The sequence below is a fragment of the Lemur catta genome, chromosome 4, assembly GCF_020740605.2.
Source record: "Lemur catta isolate mLemCat1 chromosome 4, mLemCat1.pri, whole genome shotgun sequence".
NCBI lineage: Eukaryota > Metazoa > Chordata > Mammalia > Primates > Lemuridae > Lemur > Lemur catta.
In genome coordinates this window covers 368949-387692 of record NC_059131.1, presented here as the reverse complement: position 1 = coordinate 387692, position 18744 = coordinate 368949, and the positions used below count along the sequence as shown (strand labels likewise).

At 43.9% G+C, this 18744-nt stretch overlaps 1 protein-coding gene across 1 annotated transcript in view; it reads left to right on the top strand.

Annotated features, from left to right (window-relative positions):
• SH3YL1 (SH3 and SYLF domain containing 1) overlaps positions 1 to 18744 on the top strand; it is a 31419-nt gene that overhangs the window by 889 nt on the left and 11786 nt on the right. The window contains exons 2-4 of the mRNA XM_045548950.1: positions 8522 to 8632; positions 12085 to 12198; positions 15057 to 15121. Of these exons, the coding sequence (XP_045404906.1) occupies positions 8522 to 8632; positions 12085 to 12198; positions 15057 to 15121 (290 nt within the window). The remainder of the gene's footprint in view (positions 1 to 8521; positions 8633 to 12084; positions 12199 to 15056; positions 15122 to 18744) is intronic.

Here is an 18744-nt window from a genome sequence, read left to right as displayed (position 1 = left end):
TCATGTTTAAGCAGAATGAGTTATTTGGTTCACTAATGTTCTATTAAAATTTCTGTAAAACGAGTAAACACTACCCTTCATCCTTTGTAAGAGTTAAAAAAAAAATTTTCAATCTTTGCTCATCAAGAGTGATTTGACACTTTTAGTCCGTTTGGGAAATCGTTACTCTGAGGAGGTTTCTCACTACGCAGAAATAAGGATTTGGTGTGTCAGCGACAGAAAGTGGATCCAGGGCAAAGGGGACGTTGTTTGCTGCCAGGACTCGCTGCCCGTGGCGGTGAAGACCTTGCGCACATCGGCTTATTTGCAAACGGCGCCCTGATAAGACATAAGTCTCTGCAGTGTAAGACCTGAACACATTGAATTTTTAAATTTTATTTGGGGAGAGTCCATGTTGCACCCCAAGTGATCAGTGGCACGTGGGGTCCTGTCTGAGCCAGAGCACTCTTCAGCTGAGGAAAGAAGCAGCAGACATGGAGGATGGAGGGTTTGCTTATCCCAAAGGGAGCCTCTCCTCACTTCTCACTCCGTCCCCACCCACAGCCTGGGCTGGGGAACACTACTAGTTAACTCCAAGTGGTCAGTTCTGTTTAAAGTTCAGATTACGGAAGTTAATGGTCTGAGCAGAGAGGCAGGTTTTGATTTTGAAAACTGACAAGCTTTGTCTCCTTAAGACAAAGAAAATAATTAAACCAAGGCCATAGGAAGATAAGAATTGATTTAAGAAACAAAGGTCATAGTTGTTAGGCAGGGGTGTTCAAAGTGGCATCATATTAATAAAAGTAGCTAAAGGCAACATTTCAAAGCCTCTTCAAAGATTAAATTTCTTTTATTTTGGCTAAGATTTAAGCAATTTATTCTAAATATATCCTCCACAATATTCTAGTTTCTTTGACTTTGGATGGAATTTTATCAGTAAGTTAGCCTCCATCTCACATAAATTATAAGGTTTAATAATTTGATTAACATGTAATTAATGGAAATTTGGAAAACCAAATTTACTACACTTGCTCCTCCTATAGGTACTCTTTTCATAACAGAGAGACCACTGAGGAAAATGATATAGTGGAAGTTTGGGAATCCCTGAACTCTGGTCCCACCTTCATTCCGGACGCTGGGTGGAGACCCAGACTGGAAACAGTAGTCAGCTCTCCAGGTGGCAGTTTACTACAAGGGGGATTCTCCTGTCACTCTTTGCTCCCAGTGACCTTAGCCCTGAGTTTGTTGACTTATAGTCAATGTGTAAAATTACTTTCAGTTCTTACGTTTATTTTAGCTCTTGAAGTTTTCAAAGTAAAAGTTTTCTTCCCTGTATTTTTTTTTTTTTTTTTGAGACAGAGTCTCACTCTGTTGCCCGGGCTAGAGTGAGTGCTGTGGCGTCAGCCTAGCTCACAGCAACCTCAAACTCCTGGGCTTAAGCGATCCTACTGCCTCAGCCTCCCGAGTAGCTGGGACTACAGGCATGCGCCACCATGTCCGGCTAATTTTTTCTATATATATTTTTAGTTGTCCAGATAATTTTTATTTCTATTTTTAGTAGAGACGGGGTCTCGCTCAGGCTGGTCTCGAACTCCTGACCTCGAGCGATCCACCGGCCTCAGCCTCCCAGAGGGCTGGGATTACAGGCGTGAGCCACCACACCTGGCCTCTTCCCTGTATTTTATAAAATTGTCTTACTATGGGAAATTTCAAACATTTTAATTGCTTTTTAAAGAAAACCTTACATCTAAGAGTTTCTTAGCTTTAGGTTTGGCAGCCACTTCCCTTAGGAAAAATCTAAAATGTTTAACAGAAAAGTTGCTTGGCCTTGGAATTCAAGAGACTTAAAACTTCTGTGAATGTTCGGATGCTAACTGTGGCTTAAGGTTTAAGAGGGAGGCTTCATTAGTGATGACATGTTTTCCTAACTGCAGCAATGTGATAGAATGATACCAGTATGCTGGTCAGACCACAATCTGTGTGCCTGTGGCGGAGCAGAGGAAAGATGGGAGAGTAAGCCATTATTTGATGCTGAGGACAGGAATTGAGGCTTATACCTAAATTTTTAATTTATATATATTTTTCTGACACATTCCCTGCACATAACTGTATGACCAGACAATATCATTTTATCTGAAGTTTAACAGAATCTGTAATGTTTTCTGTAGTTCAGCTGACACACTGGAGATGGCCTGACAGTGACCAGGCTTGTCAACAACTAGTTCTCAGTAGCACAGGACTGGTCTGGGAAGGGGTCTGGGATCCTCGGGGTGCCAAGCTGCGTCCGGTCCCAGGGCCCACAGGGTCCCAGGCTGCATCTGGTCCAGGGGTCCCGGACTCCATCTGATCCTGGGGTCCGAGGGGTGCTGGGCTGGGTCTGGTCCTGGGTCCAGCAGTTCCTCCTGTGTTTACAAAACAGGCCTGGCCTGCCCGTACAGCAGGGTGTTTACAGCAGCAGCTCTCCACCAGGAATTTGCTTGTTTGACGATCTAATACTGCTTGGTTGAGAGAGTTCAAAGCAGAAAGTCTTTTGAGGGTACAAGACTTCTGTATTATTTACTGTGCTTTAGTTGCATGTGTCAGAAAATGGGGTCTGAATTGGCTTGAACAGAAAAAGATTTTGCTGGTCCATGTGACTTGGTCCAGAGCTACTCATGACTTGAATGCAGCTCATCAGAGCCCGGGTCCTCCCTCCACCTCCTGCCAACCTGTGCACAGCTTTGGTCTCAGCCTCTCCCCTTACGGAGACAAAACCCTGCCGCGGGTTCAAAGGGAAGTGCCTTGGGAAAGCTCTTTCTGGCAGCTCCCACCTAAGTCCCTCATCTGAGGCTTGTGACGAACTTTGATCCGGAAGCTCTGCTGTGGCCACAGGAGGAGACCTGGCCTAATACTGCAGACTGGGTCACCTGCTCCACTTCCAGGTGAAGTGGCTGCAGCGTGCAGATGCAGGCGAAAAGCCCTGCTTCTGAAATAAAGTGGATTAAATATTCAGCAAAAAGAACAAGTCCCCACTACAGTGAGCTAATTCAGACGTGTTGAGCACCTAGATACCTGATATATGTAATATAACATAGAGATATACAAGTAGACATGATGTGTGTATGTGATATGAATATATGGGATTAAAATGTATTGAGCGACTAGATACATGAACAAGGCCCATTTAGGAATCCTGGTCTGTCAGGATTGTACAATTTAGTGGTGGAAAAGGTGTGAGTACAAAGGAAGTAAGAAGAAAAGACAGCTGTGAGTCTCAAATCACAAACGAGTGCCAGAAATATAAAAATTTTATCCTGAGCCCTCATGTTCAACCAATCCTGGGCCTCCCTTTCTCCCTGGAGGGTTGACAAGGTGTCTGATGTGTATCCAGCACACACACAGCGGTGCCTGTTTGTCTTTGGTTATCGTTAACCCTAAGATACTGCTAAGCCGACCCTCGTGTCCCTCCTCAGGTTCTGAGAGTCCAGTGCTCTTCCAGAGTAAGAACAAGGTTTCCCTCGGCAGGTGGAGTCCCTGGCTCCCCGTGTCTTCTGGGGTGAGCTTAGCTATGCCCTGGGCACTCACACCCTGCCCCACTGCGCTCAGATCTCCGTTTGTTTTCATTTGTTACTGTCCTGGGGTGGGGCTATTTTGGGCACACATACCAACTGGTACCTTGCTGTCCTCTGACCTCTCTCTCCCAAGGCCTAGGAAATGTTACGCAGTCTGAGGAGCACAGAAAACTTTGCTATTACTGAGTACATTTGCTTCTAAATCCACTGGGTTTTATATGTAAATGAATCTATGTAGGGATTTTACTTTTATTTCCCAAATGCCACACACGTGCTTCATTCATTTAACAGGTATTTAGTGGGCACTTGCTATAGGTCAGGCATCATGGTGTGTGCTGGGATGTTACAGTGAAAATAGTCAATGTGCTTACCTTTATGGAGCTACATTCTAGTGAGGAAGACGTGCAACAAACATATTTATATAAATACACACACATGTAGTAGTGGTGTAGGCCATGGTGCAGACTGAATATCCCAATATGATGGGAAAACCTTGAGAGACCTAAGCAGTGGAGTAATATTATCTGAGATATTACTTAGAGGGAGCCTTTCTTTGGAAGGCTAAAATAACCAAAAGAGTCAGAATCTAGTTTAAAGCAAGTTTATTCAAGTGCAAAGTTGAGGACAGCTGCCCCAGAAGAACAGACTCTAAAGAATGGAAGTCAGCGTTCCAAACTGTAGGACTTTGGGATTGCTTTATATAGACAAAGCTCAGGAAAGTTTCGCAGAACTTTAACATCTTTCGGTGATCTGATCAGTTGAGACGGTCCTTTTCTTTCAGGAAAGATACATGGAACAGTCCACACTGAAGATGTGACAGGGGTCTCGGGCACCAGCTGGTCTGAGTTGGTGCAGCACAGTGGAGGAGGCAGTTAATCCATAACATAGATCAGCCGTGGAGTCGGGGCGGGGGGGGGGGGGTGTCTCTGGTCTCTCCTGGTCATTTACAGAATGAGAACGATGAGGAAGAGGGTGAAGCTGTAATCTAAGAAGCAGAATTGAAAACATACTACGTGACTCAGTCTCCAGGATTTAACTTCCTGCTTGGCATAATAAATGTACAGGGCCCTGAAATTTTATTTTTTACATTTCCCCCTTCTCTGCACCCTCTTTTGGGGAAACCATTGCAGAAGAAGCAGGTATTTAGGTCATATTTAGGTCAAAATTCCACATCACTAGGAAGGCTCATTCCTAGGAAGTCATGTCCCAGGGAGTGGGGACAGGAGATGTCTCAGTGAGGGATTTAAAGAATGCCAGAAACCAAATTGTGATGACATCACATGGTGACAACAGTGAGACCTCAGGCAAGTCACTGACTTATATAGCTGCTGTCACTCATTGAATCATCTCTAATTCAGAATACCACGAGCTTGGTTTTCTCTGGAGAAGTAAAACATTGAAAGATACATAGTAGAAATATCATGCACATAAAGGATTAAAAAATTTTTGTGTCAGGATAAAAACGACCTATCCCATTGGGGAGTCAACAGAAAACATCATGAAGAAAATTAAAACCCAGTCCTTCTTTAGCCAAGAAATAATCCAGGATTACTGGGACCAATTTACTTGCAAACTAAGTAGTAGTATTATACTTGGCCTGATTATTTGCATAAGTGCAACAAGAATAGTGAATGGCTGTATAGGCTCTTTTAAGTTGATTTTGCTGGAACTTTTTATAAGGCATTTTAAAAGCCTTGAGGTTAGAAAGCCAAGCCAAGGATTCACTATCAGACTGTGCCTGTGATACCTGTGTGAAGCTGGTGAATTTCTCTCTTCCCCAGGTTTCCAAAATATCTTCAGCTTCCTGGGCCTGCCAAAAAGTGACATTTTTTACTTACTGCAAGGTCAGAAGCCTTGTAAAGGAAGCATGTAGACAAGGTACCAGTCCAGTCTTTCCGAGGGTCTTTTTAATCAGCTCTATAAAGTCAGCCTGAATCCCTTGAAGCAATCTGGCCATATCTGAAAATTTGCCATTGCAGTCAAGCCTTGGTAAAATAGCCAATTGTGTCCTGTTACAAAGGAAAACAGATTCTCATTGAACTTACTCCAATAACTATAACTATATTGCCAGAAAATAAGAATACTCATGAATAGTTTCCAAATTTGGGGGAAATTAGGTAGACTCTATACACAAAAAAACATAAAAACAAGCCTTGAAGAGCTCGAGCTGATCTGCAAGTGCAAATGGTTTTTAAAGGAGACAAAATTCAGGCACTCGGCATGTCAGTTTTCAGTGTGCACAATGCTGGATCTAGCACCATCATATTTAACTAGAAATGAGTAGAAACAGGAAAACATAACCCATAACTGGGAGAAGAATCAGTCCAAAAAACCCCAAAAGTGACAGAGACGAAATGATTGTCACAGAAGGATTTAAAATGCCCATTTTAAATATGCCAGAGATTTAAAGAATGGCATAGCATAACGCAGACAGAAATGAAAGGTGTGGAAAACAACCAAATGGGAGAGTTGAAAACATCATATTTGAAATGAAAAATTTATTGGATGGTATTAATAGCAGATTTTAAAAAAACAGTGAACTTGAAGACATAGCAATCAAAAATATCCAAAGAGAAGCAGACTGGGGAAAAATGAACATGCCTCAGTGGCCTGCAGAGAGACAATCGAGTGACCTAAGCCATGCGGAGCGTGGGCACCAGCACCAGGAGGGCGGGTGGGGTTTAAATTGATGCCTCCAGAACTGGAACAGACACCACTGAGGAAATGGCAAGGCAGACCAAAGACTGAGAAAAAAACATTTAAAAAATATATATTGAAGAGGGAGATGTGTGAAGATCTTTGACAACCAAGAAAATAGAAGACAACACGCTTTTAAAAATGGGCAAAAGATTGGGGCACTTACTTCAAGACAGAAATAAGGACGGGAAACAGTGTTCAGCGTCATCAGCCGTCTGAGACGTGAAAATTAAATCCACAACGAGATGTCACTACGCACCCACTAAAATAACTGGAATTTACAAAGCCGGTCAGTCCCAGTGTTGGGAAGGAAGTGGAACCACCAGAGCTCCAAAGCTCTGGGGGGAGTCGGAGGTGGCAGGTCACCGAGGGACCCCTGGGCAGCTCCCTGCAGAGTTACATGTACGCTGACACATAACAGTTCCTGCCCTAAAAACTACCCAAGAGAAATGAAACATTGTCCCACAAAAGACTTATTCGGGAGTATTTGCGGCAGTTTTACTGGGAATAGCCAAACCCGGAAACAATCCCACTGCCCATCAGGAGTGAGGGGAAAGCAAACCGGGGCCAGAGCAGCCTCGTGGCCCAAAGGCAGAACTGCTCCTTGCGCAGCACCTGGGGCAGGGGGGTCTCCGTGATGTCACGGCGAATGACATGAGTCAGACAGAAGAGAATACACAGTGTATTTTTATTTATATGTAAGTCTGGCACCGACAAAACTGATACATAGAGACAGAAATCAAATCGGCACTGGCTTGAGGTGGGAGCTGGGGGCAGCCTGGGTCGCGTGGCATTGGGGACCTGTACTCCTGCCCCCGCTCACTGGGCTGTACCTGAACGTAGGTGGATTTCACTTTGTAAATTACAGCTCCTGAAGTTGATTTTAAAAGCCTACACTGAGAGCCAATATTTTAACTATTTGGGAATAAAATTGAGCAACAATTGCAAAGTGCCAAAAATATACTAATGCCATGATGCCATTGTTTTTAAAAGGGGGAAAGGGGCCAGGTGTGGTGGTGGTGCATGCCTGTAGTCCCAGCTGCTCTGGAGGCTGAGGCAGGAGGATCACTTCAGCCCAGTTAAGTTCGAGGCTGCAGTGAGCTACGATGGTGCTACCGCACTCTAGCCTGGGCACTAGAGAGAGACCCTGTCTCTAAAAATAAAGGAAAAGGAACATGCATACATCACACACATTTTGCTTGCATAAACTATCTATGGAAAACATATTTCTCTCCCCAAACTAACACCACTGATGCTTGGGTTTGTGGGATCTGTGTTTCCCAGGGCTTAAGTCTTGCCAATAATCCTGTGTTGAGCTGTGAAGAACTGATACAGGTTCTTTTTAAGAAAACAAAACAGAGTTCCAATATGACTCTAATTCAGTTTCCACTTTAAAATAAATTCCATATTTCAAACATACCAGGCACCAAAATGCATCACATTATTTTCTTTAAAAATCCTTATTTTGCAAAAAAGAAACAAAGCAGAGGCTCTTTTACCTGCCATTCTGAAAGTCACCCAGGCGAGACAGCAGAAATGAAGCCTCACCCCTCCCACCCTGACGCCCTGCAGTTTAGCCTGTGCATAGTCAGACAAGGACCCCGCCTCCAGCACTCGCTTCTCCGGCCCCCTGGCCCCTGTCCAGCGACAAGGGAGTGGGCCATCTTCTCCACATGCTGTGGAGCCGGGAGGGCCACGTGAGCATTGTTATGACAGACAGACGCCCATATGAGTTTATAAATATCCAAAAGACACTGAAAATGTAAAACGCTGCCCAAGTGCAGGCTTTGGTTACTTGCAGTGATTGCTTAATTCTGGAGTTTCCTGGAGTTTCACTAATAGAAAAGTCTATACCGGCAACCAAGTCCAACGTTTTTGACAAGAATAGTGAAGCATATTAAATTTTATATTATGTATTTTAGACAGTTGTAAAATACATCTTTTGTTAATTTTTAAAGTTTTAATCCTTTTAAATTAGTATTAAGGTGAGTTAATGACAGGGAAAAGATACATATGAGGAAGTTTGATCAGATTTTGTTTAAGATTCTTTAGGGTCCCATGATTATATAATTTCTGAGATTTCAAAAGTTAGGGTTTTCCAATCTCAGAGTCGATGTGATTTATTAGGAAAATAGAGATGATATTGTCAATAACAATTTCCAATTCATTTCCTTTGTGTGGTAGGATACGATTTGTTAATGCTTACCTGTGTATGAGAAAAATGAAATAATAATAAACTTCTAACTTCTGTTTAGTAGAATTTTGCATTAAAATATCTTCTTTAAATCTTTCAGTGAACAACCCTATACCCTCCAATTTGAAATCAGAAGCAAAAAAGGCGGCTAAAATACTGAGAGAATTCACAGAAATAACTTCCAGAAATGGGCCTGACAAGATCATTCCTGGTAGGTGAATAAGCTGCTCGTTCCCCCACTTGTTCCTGAGTCCTCGGGTCCCTTCCCTGCACCTCCCTGCGGGCGGAGCTCTGCCCCCCTGTGTTCTCCAGCTGAGCGGGGGCTGTGAGGCCCTCCCAGTCCTCTTCCCCCGGTGGTCTCCCAGACAGGGCCGGCTGCAGGCGGGGCAAACCCCAGGCCTTGTGCCCTCCCCGCCCCACCCCTGCACAGCTTCCCCGCAGCCCCCCGGGCCCCGGGCCCCGTGCGTCCCTGCTCCACCGCACCCCGGAGTCCCATCACGTTCTGAAAAGCCTGCACGCTAACCGTGCAACCCCACTAGCTAATCTCACAAATAGATTTCAATTCCGTGTTTCCTCTTTCCTCGTAACATGTTTACAGTCTACTGTGGTTTCAGAAGACGTTAATCTATAATCCCCAGCACAGCCGGGCACCAGCACCCCCGGCCCCGGAAATGCAGTTCTTAAGCCTCACTGCAGCCCGCCGAACCGCTCCGAGCAGCGTGTGCGGAACGTACGGTTCTGACACGTTCCTCATGTGATTCTTACGTAGTCACGCTGACCAGGTGAGCCCTGGTCCAGAGGGTGAATCAGCACTTCCCGTTATTTCCCAGGGTGTTTGCGAGCATACTTACCTCCGCAAAGAACGGTCACGTGCCAATCAGCCTGGGCGGCGTTGCAGACCGAGTTCCCTCTTAATTCGTCACAGTGCTTGATTCTGAGTCCTGCGTTAAAGAAACCAGTTTAATTTTCCTATGCAGGATTTTCCAAAGTTATTTAACAGAGCATTAGATTATTTTTTTAATTTGTTACTGTTATAATAACAAGATGATATTAATCATTGTCACATCGGCCCAGCCGCTTCTCCCACCTTGAGAGAACAGCGCAGCCTGAACCCGCAGCGCGGCCTCCCTAGGAACTCGCGCGAGACCCACTCAGATCTCACGAGTGGGGCGCGGCGTCCCTGGGAACTCGCGAGACCCCCTCAGATTTCACGAGTGGGGCGCGGCGTCCCTGGGAACTCGCGAGACCCGCTCAGATCTCACGGGTTGGGCGCGGCGTCCCTGGGAACTCGCGAGACCCGCTCAGATCTCACGGGTTGGGCGCGGCGTCCCTGGGAATGCGCGAGACCCCCTCAGATCTCACGAGTGGGGCGCGGCGTCCCTGGGAATGCGCGAGACCCCCTCAGATCTCACGAGTGGGGCGCGGCGTCCCTGGGAACTCGCGAGACCCGCTCAGATCTCACGGATTGGGCGCGGCGTCCCTGGGAACTCGCGAGACCCGCTCAGATCTCACGGGTGGGGCGCGGCATCCCTGGGAACTCGCGAGACCCGCTCAGATCTCACGGGTGGGGCGCGGCGTCCCTGGGAACTCGCGCGAGATCCACTCAGATCTCACAAGTCAGGCCTGCGTTTGTCGCCAGGTCCCCCGCGAGTGGGCTGTACACACACGTTTGAGGAGTGCTGCTTTAGAGAGTAGGGAAAGTTAAACAACAAAAACGGAATCTCCAGTAGCAATATTCTGAAGCGGAGGACAGAGACATTTCTGGATACGTGTCAGTATCTAACACGCGTCAGGCCAGCCCGACCTGTGTATAAACACGCATGTTAGGTGTGTCCCCGCATTGGGAACCTCTGCGTGTGGTTGTCATTCCGGGTTCTGCGCAGCAAACGTCCGTCCTGCCTGTCTCCTGCCTCCAGTGGAAGCCACCAGAGTCCCTTCCAGTGGGGAAAGCCCAGAGCAGGACGTTTGTGCGTCAGCCTGCGTGGAGCGTCCGTAGCGCCCGGGGGTGCAGGCGGCTGGCGGGGCGGGACGCTCACAGCGCAGACCCCAGGCTCACCTTTGCTGGAGTCCGGCGGGGGCACCGTATGTTCCTTGAAACAAGGGAGATGTGTCCTGGCCGGAAGATCACGTCTGCAAAACGTTTAAGACAAGACAGCTGGACACCCGGCTCTGCTCGGTGGTGCTTTGCCCTCCTCTGATGTTAAGGGCTCTGAGATGTAAGAGAAACTGAATTTGAAAAGTAAACCTGCAGTTAGTATTAACACATGTATATTATAAGTAAAAAAAGGCAAGTGGAAAATTATTCAGGGCTTGTTGGTATTTTGCTGTCCCTGAATTTGGGTGGATATCCCATAAAAACATAGTTGACTTGTGGAATATGTTCATTTAATAACATATGCTTCTGTTATATCTAATATTTCTTAACAGGGCAATAATAACTCTAAAAGCATGGAGACTAGAACATGAGGTGTTGAGGAGATATTCTGCCAACATGTGGTTGTAAAAATAAGCCTACATGATGTATAATAGGCTTCCAATCTTATTATAATATATTTATAACATATTTATAACCTTTTAAAATAGAAAAATAAGATATCCTTAGTGGATTTCCATCCAAGAACAAAACCCTTTTTCTGTGCCTTGTGTAATTAAGAACAGCTCTACAAATGTTCTGCATGTTAACTTCTTCATGCTCTTGGATGAATTATTTCCAAGAGCCTGTTTTTAATTTAAATTTTGAAATGATGGCATAATTATATTAGGAGTTTAGTGTTTTCTAGGGGCATCTACAAAACCTTTTTTGGACATACTAGAGCATAGTGTCTGATTTCACTTCCTTGACAGAATATTTGATAAAATTGATGGTAAATTAAACTATCATAAAATTATATTTTTAAGCTCCCCTTGTTAGTGTGAAAGATGTACTATTGGGTAAATAAATTCACAGAAAAATGAGGCACTATGTTTGGTAGATAGATATTTTAATAACCCTCATTTTATGTACTGGATGTCCCTGAAATATGAATAAGCCAATATTTTGTAAATTGAATTATATTTTCAGGGTACTGGTAGTTAAGTGGTACTTGCATATTATAGAAGATCATTTAATAAAGTTAAAAAAACTTTTCAATGTGGTAAAATAGCTTAATTTTTCTGTTTTTGAATCCAAAGTTTTACATCAATAAAAGATGAACTTAGCTATATGGCTTTAAGATCAAATTTCTACCTCAAGCTGCCTTTTGGTCATTTTTGAAGTTTCTCCTTAATACTGCATGGATCTTAATTTCTTGAAAATGTTAACTTTTAATTTTTAAATTGTACATTATGTTCTAAATTAATTGGAATTGTGAACACATTTGCCCTGCTACTAGATATCAGTAAAATCTCTCTCAAATATCTAATTTATTTTGGCAGTTGCAAGATTTGGGGATATTTATGATGTTGCATTTAGCGCTGCAACAATAACAACATTGAGAAAAAGTAGGAGTAGGGGGGCCTGGGCCCACCTGTGACCGGACTGGGTTTTATTCACGGCCCCAGCGTGCCCCAAGGGTGACTGGAGGGCCCGGACCCTGCACGCAAACCTCCGTGTGCGTTGAGTCACGTGTCTGCTCAGGCGTGTGCGCGGGGAGTGCTCACCGCCTGTCGTTTTGGTGTTGACAGCCCATGTCATCGCGAAGGCCAAAGGCCTTGCAGTCCTGTCCGTGATCAAAGCCGGGTTTCTGGTGACAGCCAGAGGAGGCAGCGGGATCGTGCTGGCCCGTCGTCCGGATGGCCGTAAGCTGACATTTGTTCACTAGAGGATGGGAATCTTAACTCTTTGTGTTTCTTTTTTCTGTGGGGAGCGGGTTGGTTATTGGAGTTATTTTATTTATTTATTTATTCATTTTTTACAGATAAAGTTCTTTTTTTTATTTCAGCATATTACGGGGGTACAAATGTTTAGGTTATATATATTGCCTTTGCTCCACCCAAGTCAGAGCTTCAAATGTGTCCATCCCCCAGACAGTGCACACTGCACCCATTAGGTGTGAATATACCCATCCCCTCCTCCCCACTCCCACCTGCCCGACACTCGATGAATGTTATTATTATATGTGCACGTAAGTGTTGATCAGTTAATACCAATTTGATGGTGAGTACATGTGGTGCTTGTTTTTCCATTCTTGGGATACTTCACTTAGTAGAATGGGCTCCAGCTCTGTCCAGGATAATACAAGAGGTGCTAGATCATCATTGTTTTTTGTGGCTGAGTAGAACTCCATGGTATACATATACCACATTTTATTAATCCACTCATGTATTGATGAGCACTTGGGTTGTTTCCATGTCTTTGCAATTGTGAATTGTGCTGCTATAAACACTCGGGTGCAGATGTCTTTTTTACAGAATGTCTTTTCTTCCTTTGGGTAGATGCCCAGTAGTGGGATTGCTAGATCAAATGGTAGTTCTACTTGTATCTCTTTCAGGTATCTCCATATTTCCACAGGGGTTGCGCTAGTTTGCAGTCCCACCAGCAGTGTATGAGTGTTCCTATCTCTCTGCATCCACGCCAGCATTTGTTGTTTTGAGACTTTTTGAAATAGGCCATTCTCACTGGACTTAGGTGATATCTCATTGTGGTTGTGATTTGCATTTCCCTGCTGATTAGAGATGTTGAGCATTTTTTCATGTTTGTCAGCCTTTAGTCTGTCTTCTTTTGAAGTTTCCACGTCATGGGCACGTGGGGCACGTCTCCTGCCCGGAGGAACGTGCCGTTTGGTGTCAGTGCACACGTGAGGCGATGAGCCTTCCCTCCTCTGCCTCAAAATAGCAGGCAAGACCCAGCGCGCAGGTCTGACTTTGTTTCGTGTGCACTGTGTCATTCTTCCATGGAGAAAATATTTACACATGACAATACATGCATGTCTGTTGTTAAATGTGAATTTTTGCCCTTCTCAACTTTGTGGTTTAGCTGCTTTCTCTTGTTTTGTGGAGATTGACGTGAACACAAGGGCTGTCTGCGCAGATCATAAAAAGTAGGACATTGGAAGAACTTCCCCCAAGGCAGAATCACATCAAGAATAGTATAATTTGGTTTTATTGTCCTGGGTCAGATCTATTACTTGACTTTTCAGGGATGGAATCAAAATACATTTGCAACAAATCCCAAGAACCAACATTTATAGTAATGGTTAAAATGGATTTAGGTGTGTTAGAGCCAACCGAAATGCTTTTTATACCAATTTAGCATTTGCTATTCAGTCACGTAAGTGAACACATGTTGCTGTTAATAACTGTTTTTAGCATAGATGATTTTATTTTATTTTGAGACAGCGAATGGGACACTTTACAGACAATGGATGGAGGTGCGTGTGGAGCGTGTGGCCTTTAGACCCCAGTCAGGTCCCCCGTCTCCCATCGAGGTGTCCCGCAGTGGATGAGAACATGGCTGTGAGGAATCACAGCGTCTTCTCCTCCCAAGCCCTGCCACGTGCCCACAGAAGCCCCCTCAGCAGTGAGAACAAGCCAGGCAATCACCTTCCAAGGGCTCCGCTGTCCGTGGGTTCTCCGGATGATTCCCTGAGGGCGTCAGGGCCCTGGTGGCCCCGCTGACGGTGGAGAGACCCTCAGGCTCCTCTCAGACCCCAGCCAGACCTTTCTACTCGTTTCCACCCTGACTGCTCCCTCCCCCCTGCCCGAGCTGCGGGGGCCCACTCTGAGGGTGTCAGGCTGCCCAGACGGACCCCACGTCCCCGGGATGCTGGCCAGGACGGGCACGCTGAGCACAGGACGGTTCCTAGCACGGGGAGCAAAAAGCAACTCGGGATTATCAGACAGCAATTTCTGTAATCAAAGGTCCTCTAAGCCCAGATAGGTTAGTTCTGGATATATTCGAGAGATATCCTATTATCTAGAATGCATGGTACAAAAAAAATTGCAGTTAGAAAGCTATTAAACGTTTTCAGAAAGTGCTTTGGCTAGACCATCCCACCCTCCCCTGACAAATTAAAAATATTTAATGAAAATATTACACTAGTTTGGTGTAACTGTTTCTATATCAAGAAAAATAAGCTACAGTAACCGTAAAATGTGCCATATCATGACAAATGAAATTATTGAATGTAGTTTCCAAATGTAAAGAAAGTTATACTGTTAGAGTTTGAATAGTCTTGGGTTTGCAGCCTATTTCTTGTGATTCTACTTGGCACAAAAGCTATTAAAACAGTTTTTTACCTCAGAAATTTACAATAGGAGCAATTTAATATGATGTCACCTTAGAGGTGATTATAACAAACTCTCGTGAATTCTTCTGACCTCTTGTACTGTGATGAATTCTAACCGAAGACTAGAGCTATGGCTAAATCATTTTAATAAGATATTGGTAGCTGAAGTTGTCAAATGCTATGTCCCTTCAGTGGGTAGGAAGTCGATGCTTTGGCGTTACGCATACGGGTAGAGGAAGATTAGAGAAAATGGGTCCAACTTTAAAAAAATCATGTACTGTTTTTAAAGAACATTTTTAAACATAGGGAAAATATCTAAGTCTCATTATTTTAAAAAGAAACACTATTTCTATTTTAGCATTTTTCCTCTCTGTATTTAAATGTCAAGGAGTTTTAATGTTAGAACAATGTGTTTTGCTTGTTTGTTAGAATGGTCTGCACCTTCAGCCATTGGCATCGCTGGCCTCGGAGGGGGATTTGAAGTCGGAATTGAGGTAGGTGGGGTGTGTGTGTGTGTGTGTGTGTGTGTGTGTGTGCGTGCGCGCGCACACGCGCGCGCACGCAGTGGCCACATTCCCTAGCAGCGCCTGAAACATGGCGCTGCCTGAAACATGGACACTGAGACATTTCCTGGTGTTTTTATTTTACTACTGACGCCTATGAAAATTGTTCTCTTTTCTTTTCTTTTTTTTTTTTTTTCTTTTTTCTTTTTTAAGATAGGATCTTGCTCTTTTGCCTGGGCTGGAGTGCAGTGGCATCATCATAGCTCACTGCAAACTCAAACTCCTGGGCTCAAGCAATCCTTCTGCCTCAGCCCCCCGAGCAGCTAGGACTACAGGTGCGCACCACCACCTGCGGCTAATTTCTCTGTTTTTTTGTAGAGATGAGGTCTCGCTATCTTGCTCAGGCTGGTCTCAAACTCCCAGCCTCACTCGATCCTCCATCCTTGGCCTCCCAAAGTGCTAGGATTACAGGCATGAGCCACCACACTCAGCAATTTTCTTAATGAATCTGTAACTGAAGCTGTCTAATAGATCCCATTTTTCCCTTCCTTTTCTTTCATTGAGAGCAGAATTTATTTCATTCTCCATTTCATCTGTTTCCATCTTAAGCACATCTGTTTAACAAATATATCTCAACATCTGACAAACTGTACTTGGTAATTTATGGATTGCTAATTGCAAAGTTGCAGTTCGCGATTGAACAAGCCAGAGCTTGCAGAGTAGGCTGTAACTTTGGCAGCGTGTAACATATGATAGTGACGTCCCTTCCAATTCTTTAAGCAGAGACTACCTTCACGTTATTTCAGCATATAACTCTTCTCCTCATGATTATAGCCTCTGTCGAATGGACTAGAAAGCACACACCAGGATACACTTGTTAACAGAGGCCTGTCGCACAGAGATCATCTTATGCATGATATTAATCTTTCGTCTGTTGCTTTATTGCTAAGTGATTGGTAAATCAAATCTCCCAGTATGCTCAAATCATTCTCTTCTCAGGTTTCAGTCAGTTTTTTTTCCTAAGCTATACTTTTGTAAATTTTCCCTGTTGCCATAGATCTAAATTCTCTCAGCCTTATTAGGAGGAAGTATTCCTGCTAACTCTTCTTTCCTCTTTATTTGACCTTCTTTATTCAATCCTGCCTAAATCTATAGTATAAAAAGAGCATATTTTAGTTTTGCTTATCTTGACTGCATTTTTGTATTATATGCACCAAATCAAAGCCTTCAAATATATCACCCTCTGGTGGAAGGTATACTTCCCTCAGCTGCGGTGGTCCCTATCTTTCGTCCCTTCCTTCCCAGCCCTCGCTGCCCCCCAACCCCGCCCCGCCCCGCTGCCCCCAGACTGGCATGTTTCAAACAGACCACGTGCCCAGACTGCTGGTTCTGCTGAGTCACCATCCACTCTTTCCACAACCCTCTCGCTCCTTGTGAGGCTGGGGGACATGCTTTAAGGATCTGTCTCAAATGGCATTTATTTCATTGTTTTATTTCTGCAAATTTAGGGGGTACAAGTGCAGTTTTGTTACACAGATACATTGCGTTGTGGTGAAGTCTGGGCTCTTAGCGTACCCTTCACCCAAGTAGTGTACGTTGTACCCACGAGGTAATTTCTCATCCCTCACCCTCCACCCTCTCAACTTCGGAGTCTCCAGTGTCTGCCGTTCCACTCCCTATGTCTGTGTGCACACATTGTTTAGCTCCCACCTGTAAGTGAGAACATGCAGCATTTGACTTTCCATTTCCCAGTTTTTCACTTAAGATGATTGTCTCCAGTTCCATCCATGTTGCTGCAAGTGACATGATTTTGTTATCCTTTATGGCTGAGTATTACTCCATGGTACGTCTATACCACATTTTCTTTGCCCAATCTATTGATGCACACTTAGGTGGATCCATATCTTTGCTGTTGTGAATAGTGTTGCGATGAGCATACAAGTGCAGGTGTCTCTCTGATACAGTGACTTCTTTTCCTGTGGGTAGACACCCAGCGGTGGCATTGCCTGATTGATTGCTAGTTCTATTTTAAGTTCTTTAAGAAATCTCCATGCTGTCTTCCACAGAGGCACTAATTTACATTCCTCCTGGCTCAACCTCACAAAGTGCTGGGGTTACAGTTGTGAGCCACTACACCTGGCCAATTATTAACTTTTTAATATATGTATTTCAAATAGCTTTAAGAAGCATCACCTGGGGATTAGAAACACGGGCTTTAAACTTCTTAAATATGACCTGACTTTGCTTCCCAGAGCCTCACCGATGTGTCTTTGCATGTACGTGAGTGTGCAATGATGTCACAGCAGTCACTTTTCAATGTTAACAAAAAGCATTGTTTGTGGATCTCCATGAAGCATTCTCAGATTCTGATATGAGAAGGGGTTTGCCTTCTTTTCATGAGCTGGCCAGTATCAAGAATCAAATAGACGCCCAAACAAATCAGTTTCCTTTTCTGTAAAATGGAATAATGATAGTGCCTATAACCGCATAGGGTTTTACTGTCGAGCACCAAGAATGCATACATATAATCAAGTAGTACCATCAAATATTTGTTGAATAATTGAATTATCTGCCATTCTATTTTTATTAATCAGAGTTGAAAGTGGGTTATTGACAGCTCCAGCTATTGTTAAATTGTCTATTTCTCTCTCCTACTCTGTCAGCTTATGAGTCACATATCAGGGTCTCTGATTTTATGTGCAGATATAAATATATGTGCATATATTATGTTTATTATTTCATGGTTTTGGTTGATTGACCTTTTTATCATTATAATATGACCCTATTTATTCCTAGCAACATTTTGTTGTTGTGGTTTTAAAGACCATTTCATCTGACATAAATATGACTCTTCAGGCTTTGCTACGATTGCTGTCTGCATGACAAATCTTTTCCTGTCCTTAAGTGTGTCTCCTATAGAGAGTATATAACTGGATACAATTTATAAAGATCAGATCAGTGTGATTGGAATCTCTGTTACCTTAAATATTTGTCTTTATGCTAGAAACATTCAAATTATTCTCTTCTAAGCTATTTTGAAATATGCTATAATTGTAAACTGCAGTCACCTTGATGATGTATCAAACACCAGGGTTATTTCTCTTATCAAACTGTGTTAGGGTTAACTTTTAGTGCAAACTTCTTAAGCTTTTAGCAAATTTTCCAATGGCTCCTACGCTGTTCCACTGAGTGGCTCGACTGCTCTAGTGTTCTCGCAGGACATCTGCTCTTTGTTCGAGCTGTGGCAATAAACCCAGCAGTGCTGCTGCCCACTGGCTCCCCAAGTTGTCTGCGGCTCTTGACCTGGTTCTCCATCTAATCAGTGGAGTCACGAGGAGCACAGGATTATCTTACTCTCATTTCAAAAGAACTGATTAGAGATCAGATAGAAAATCAGAAGATTGGTTTTTTTTTTTTTCTTACGGCTTTGCCTTGCTTAACTGTTCTAAGGTGTTCCCAGCAGAAGAACATAACAGCTGGAGCAGCCCCAGGGCCACGGGCAAAAACTTAGATTCTCTGGGTGTATATGTGTCAACACTATGCAAGGCAATCTTGTTATCTAAAAGTGCATTCTTACAAGATACGGGTTATACAATCATTGGCAAAAATGCTTC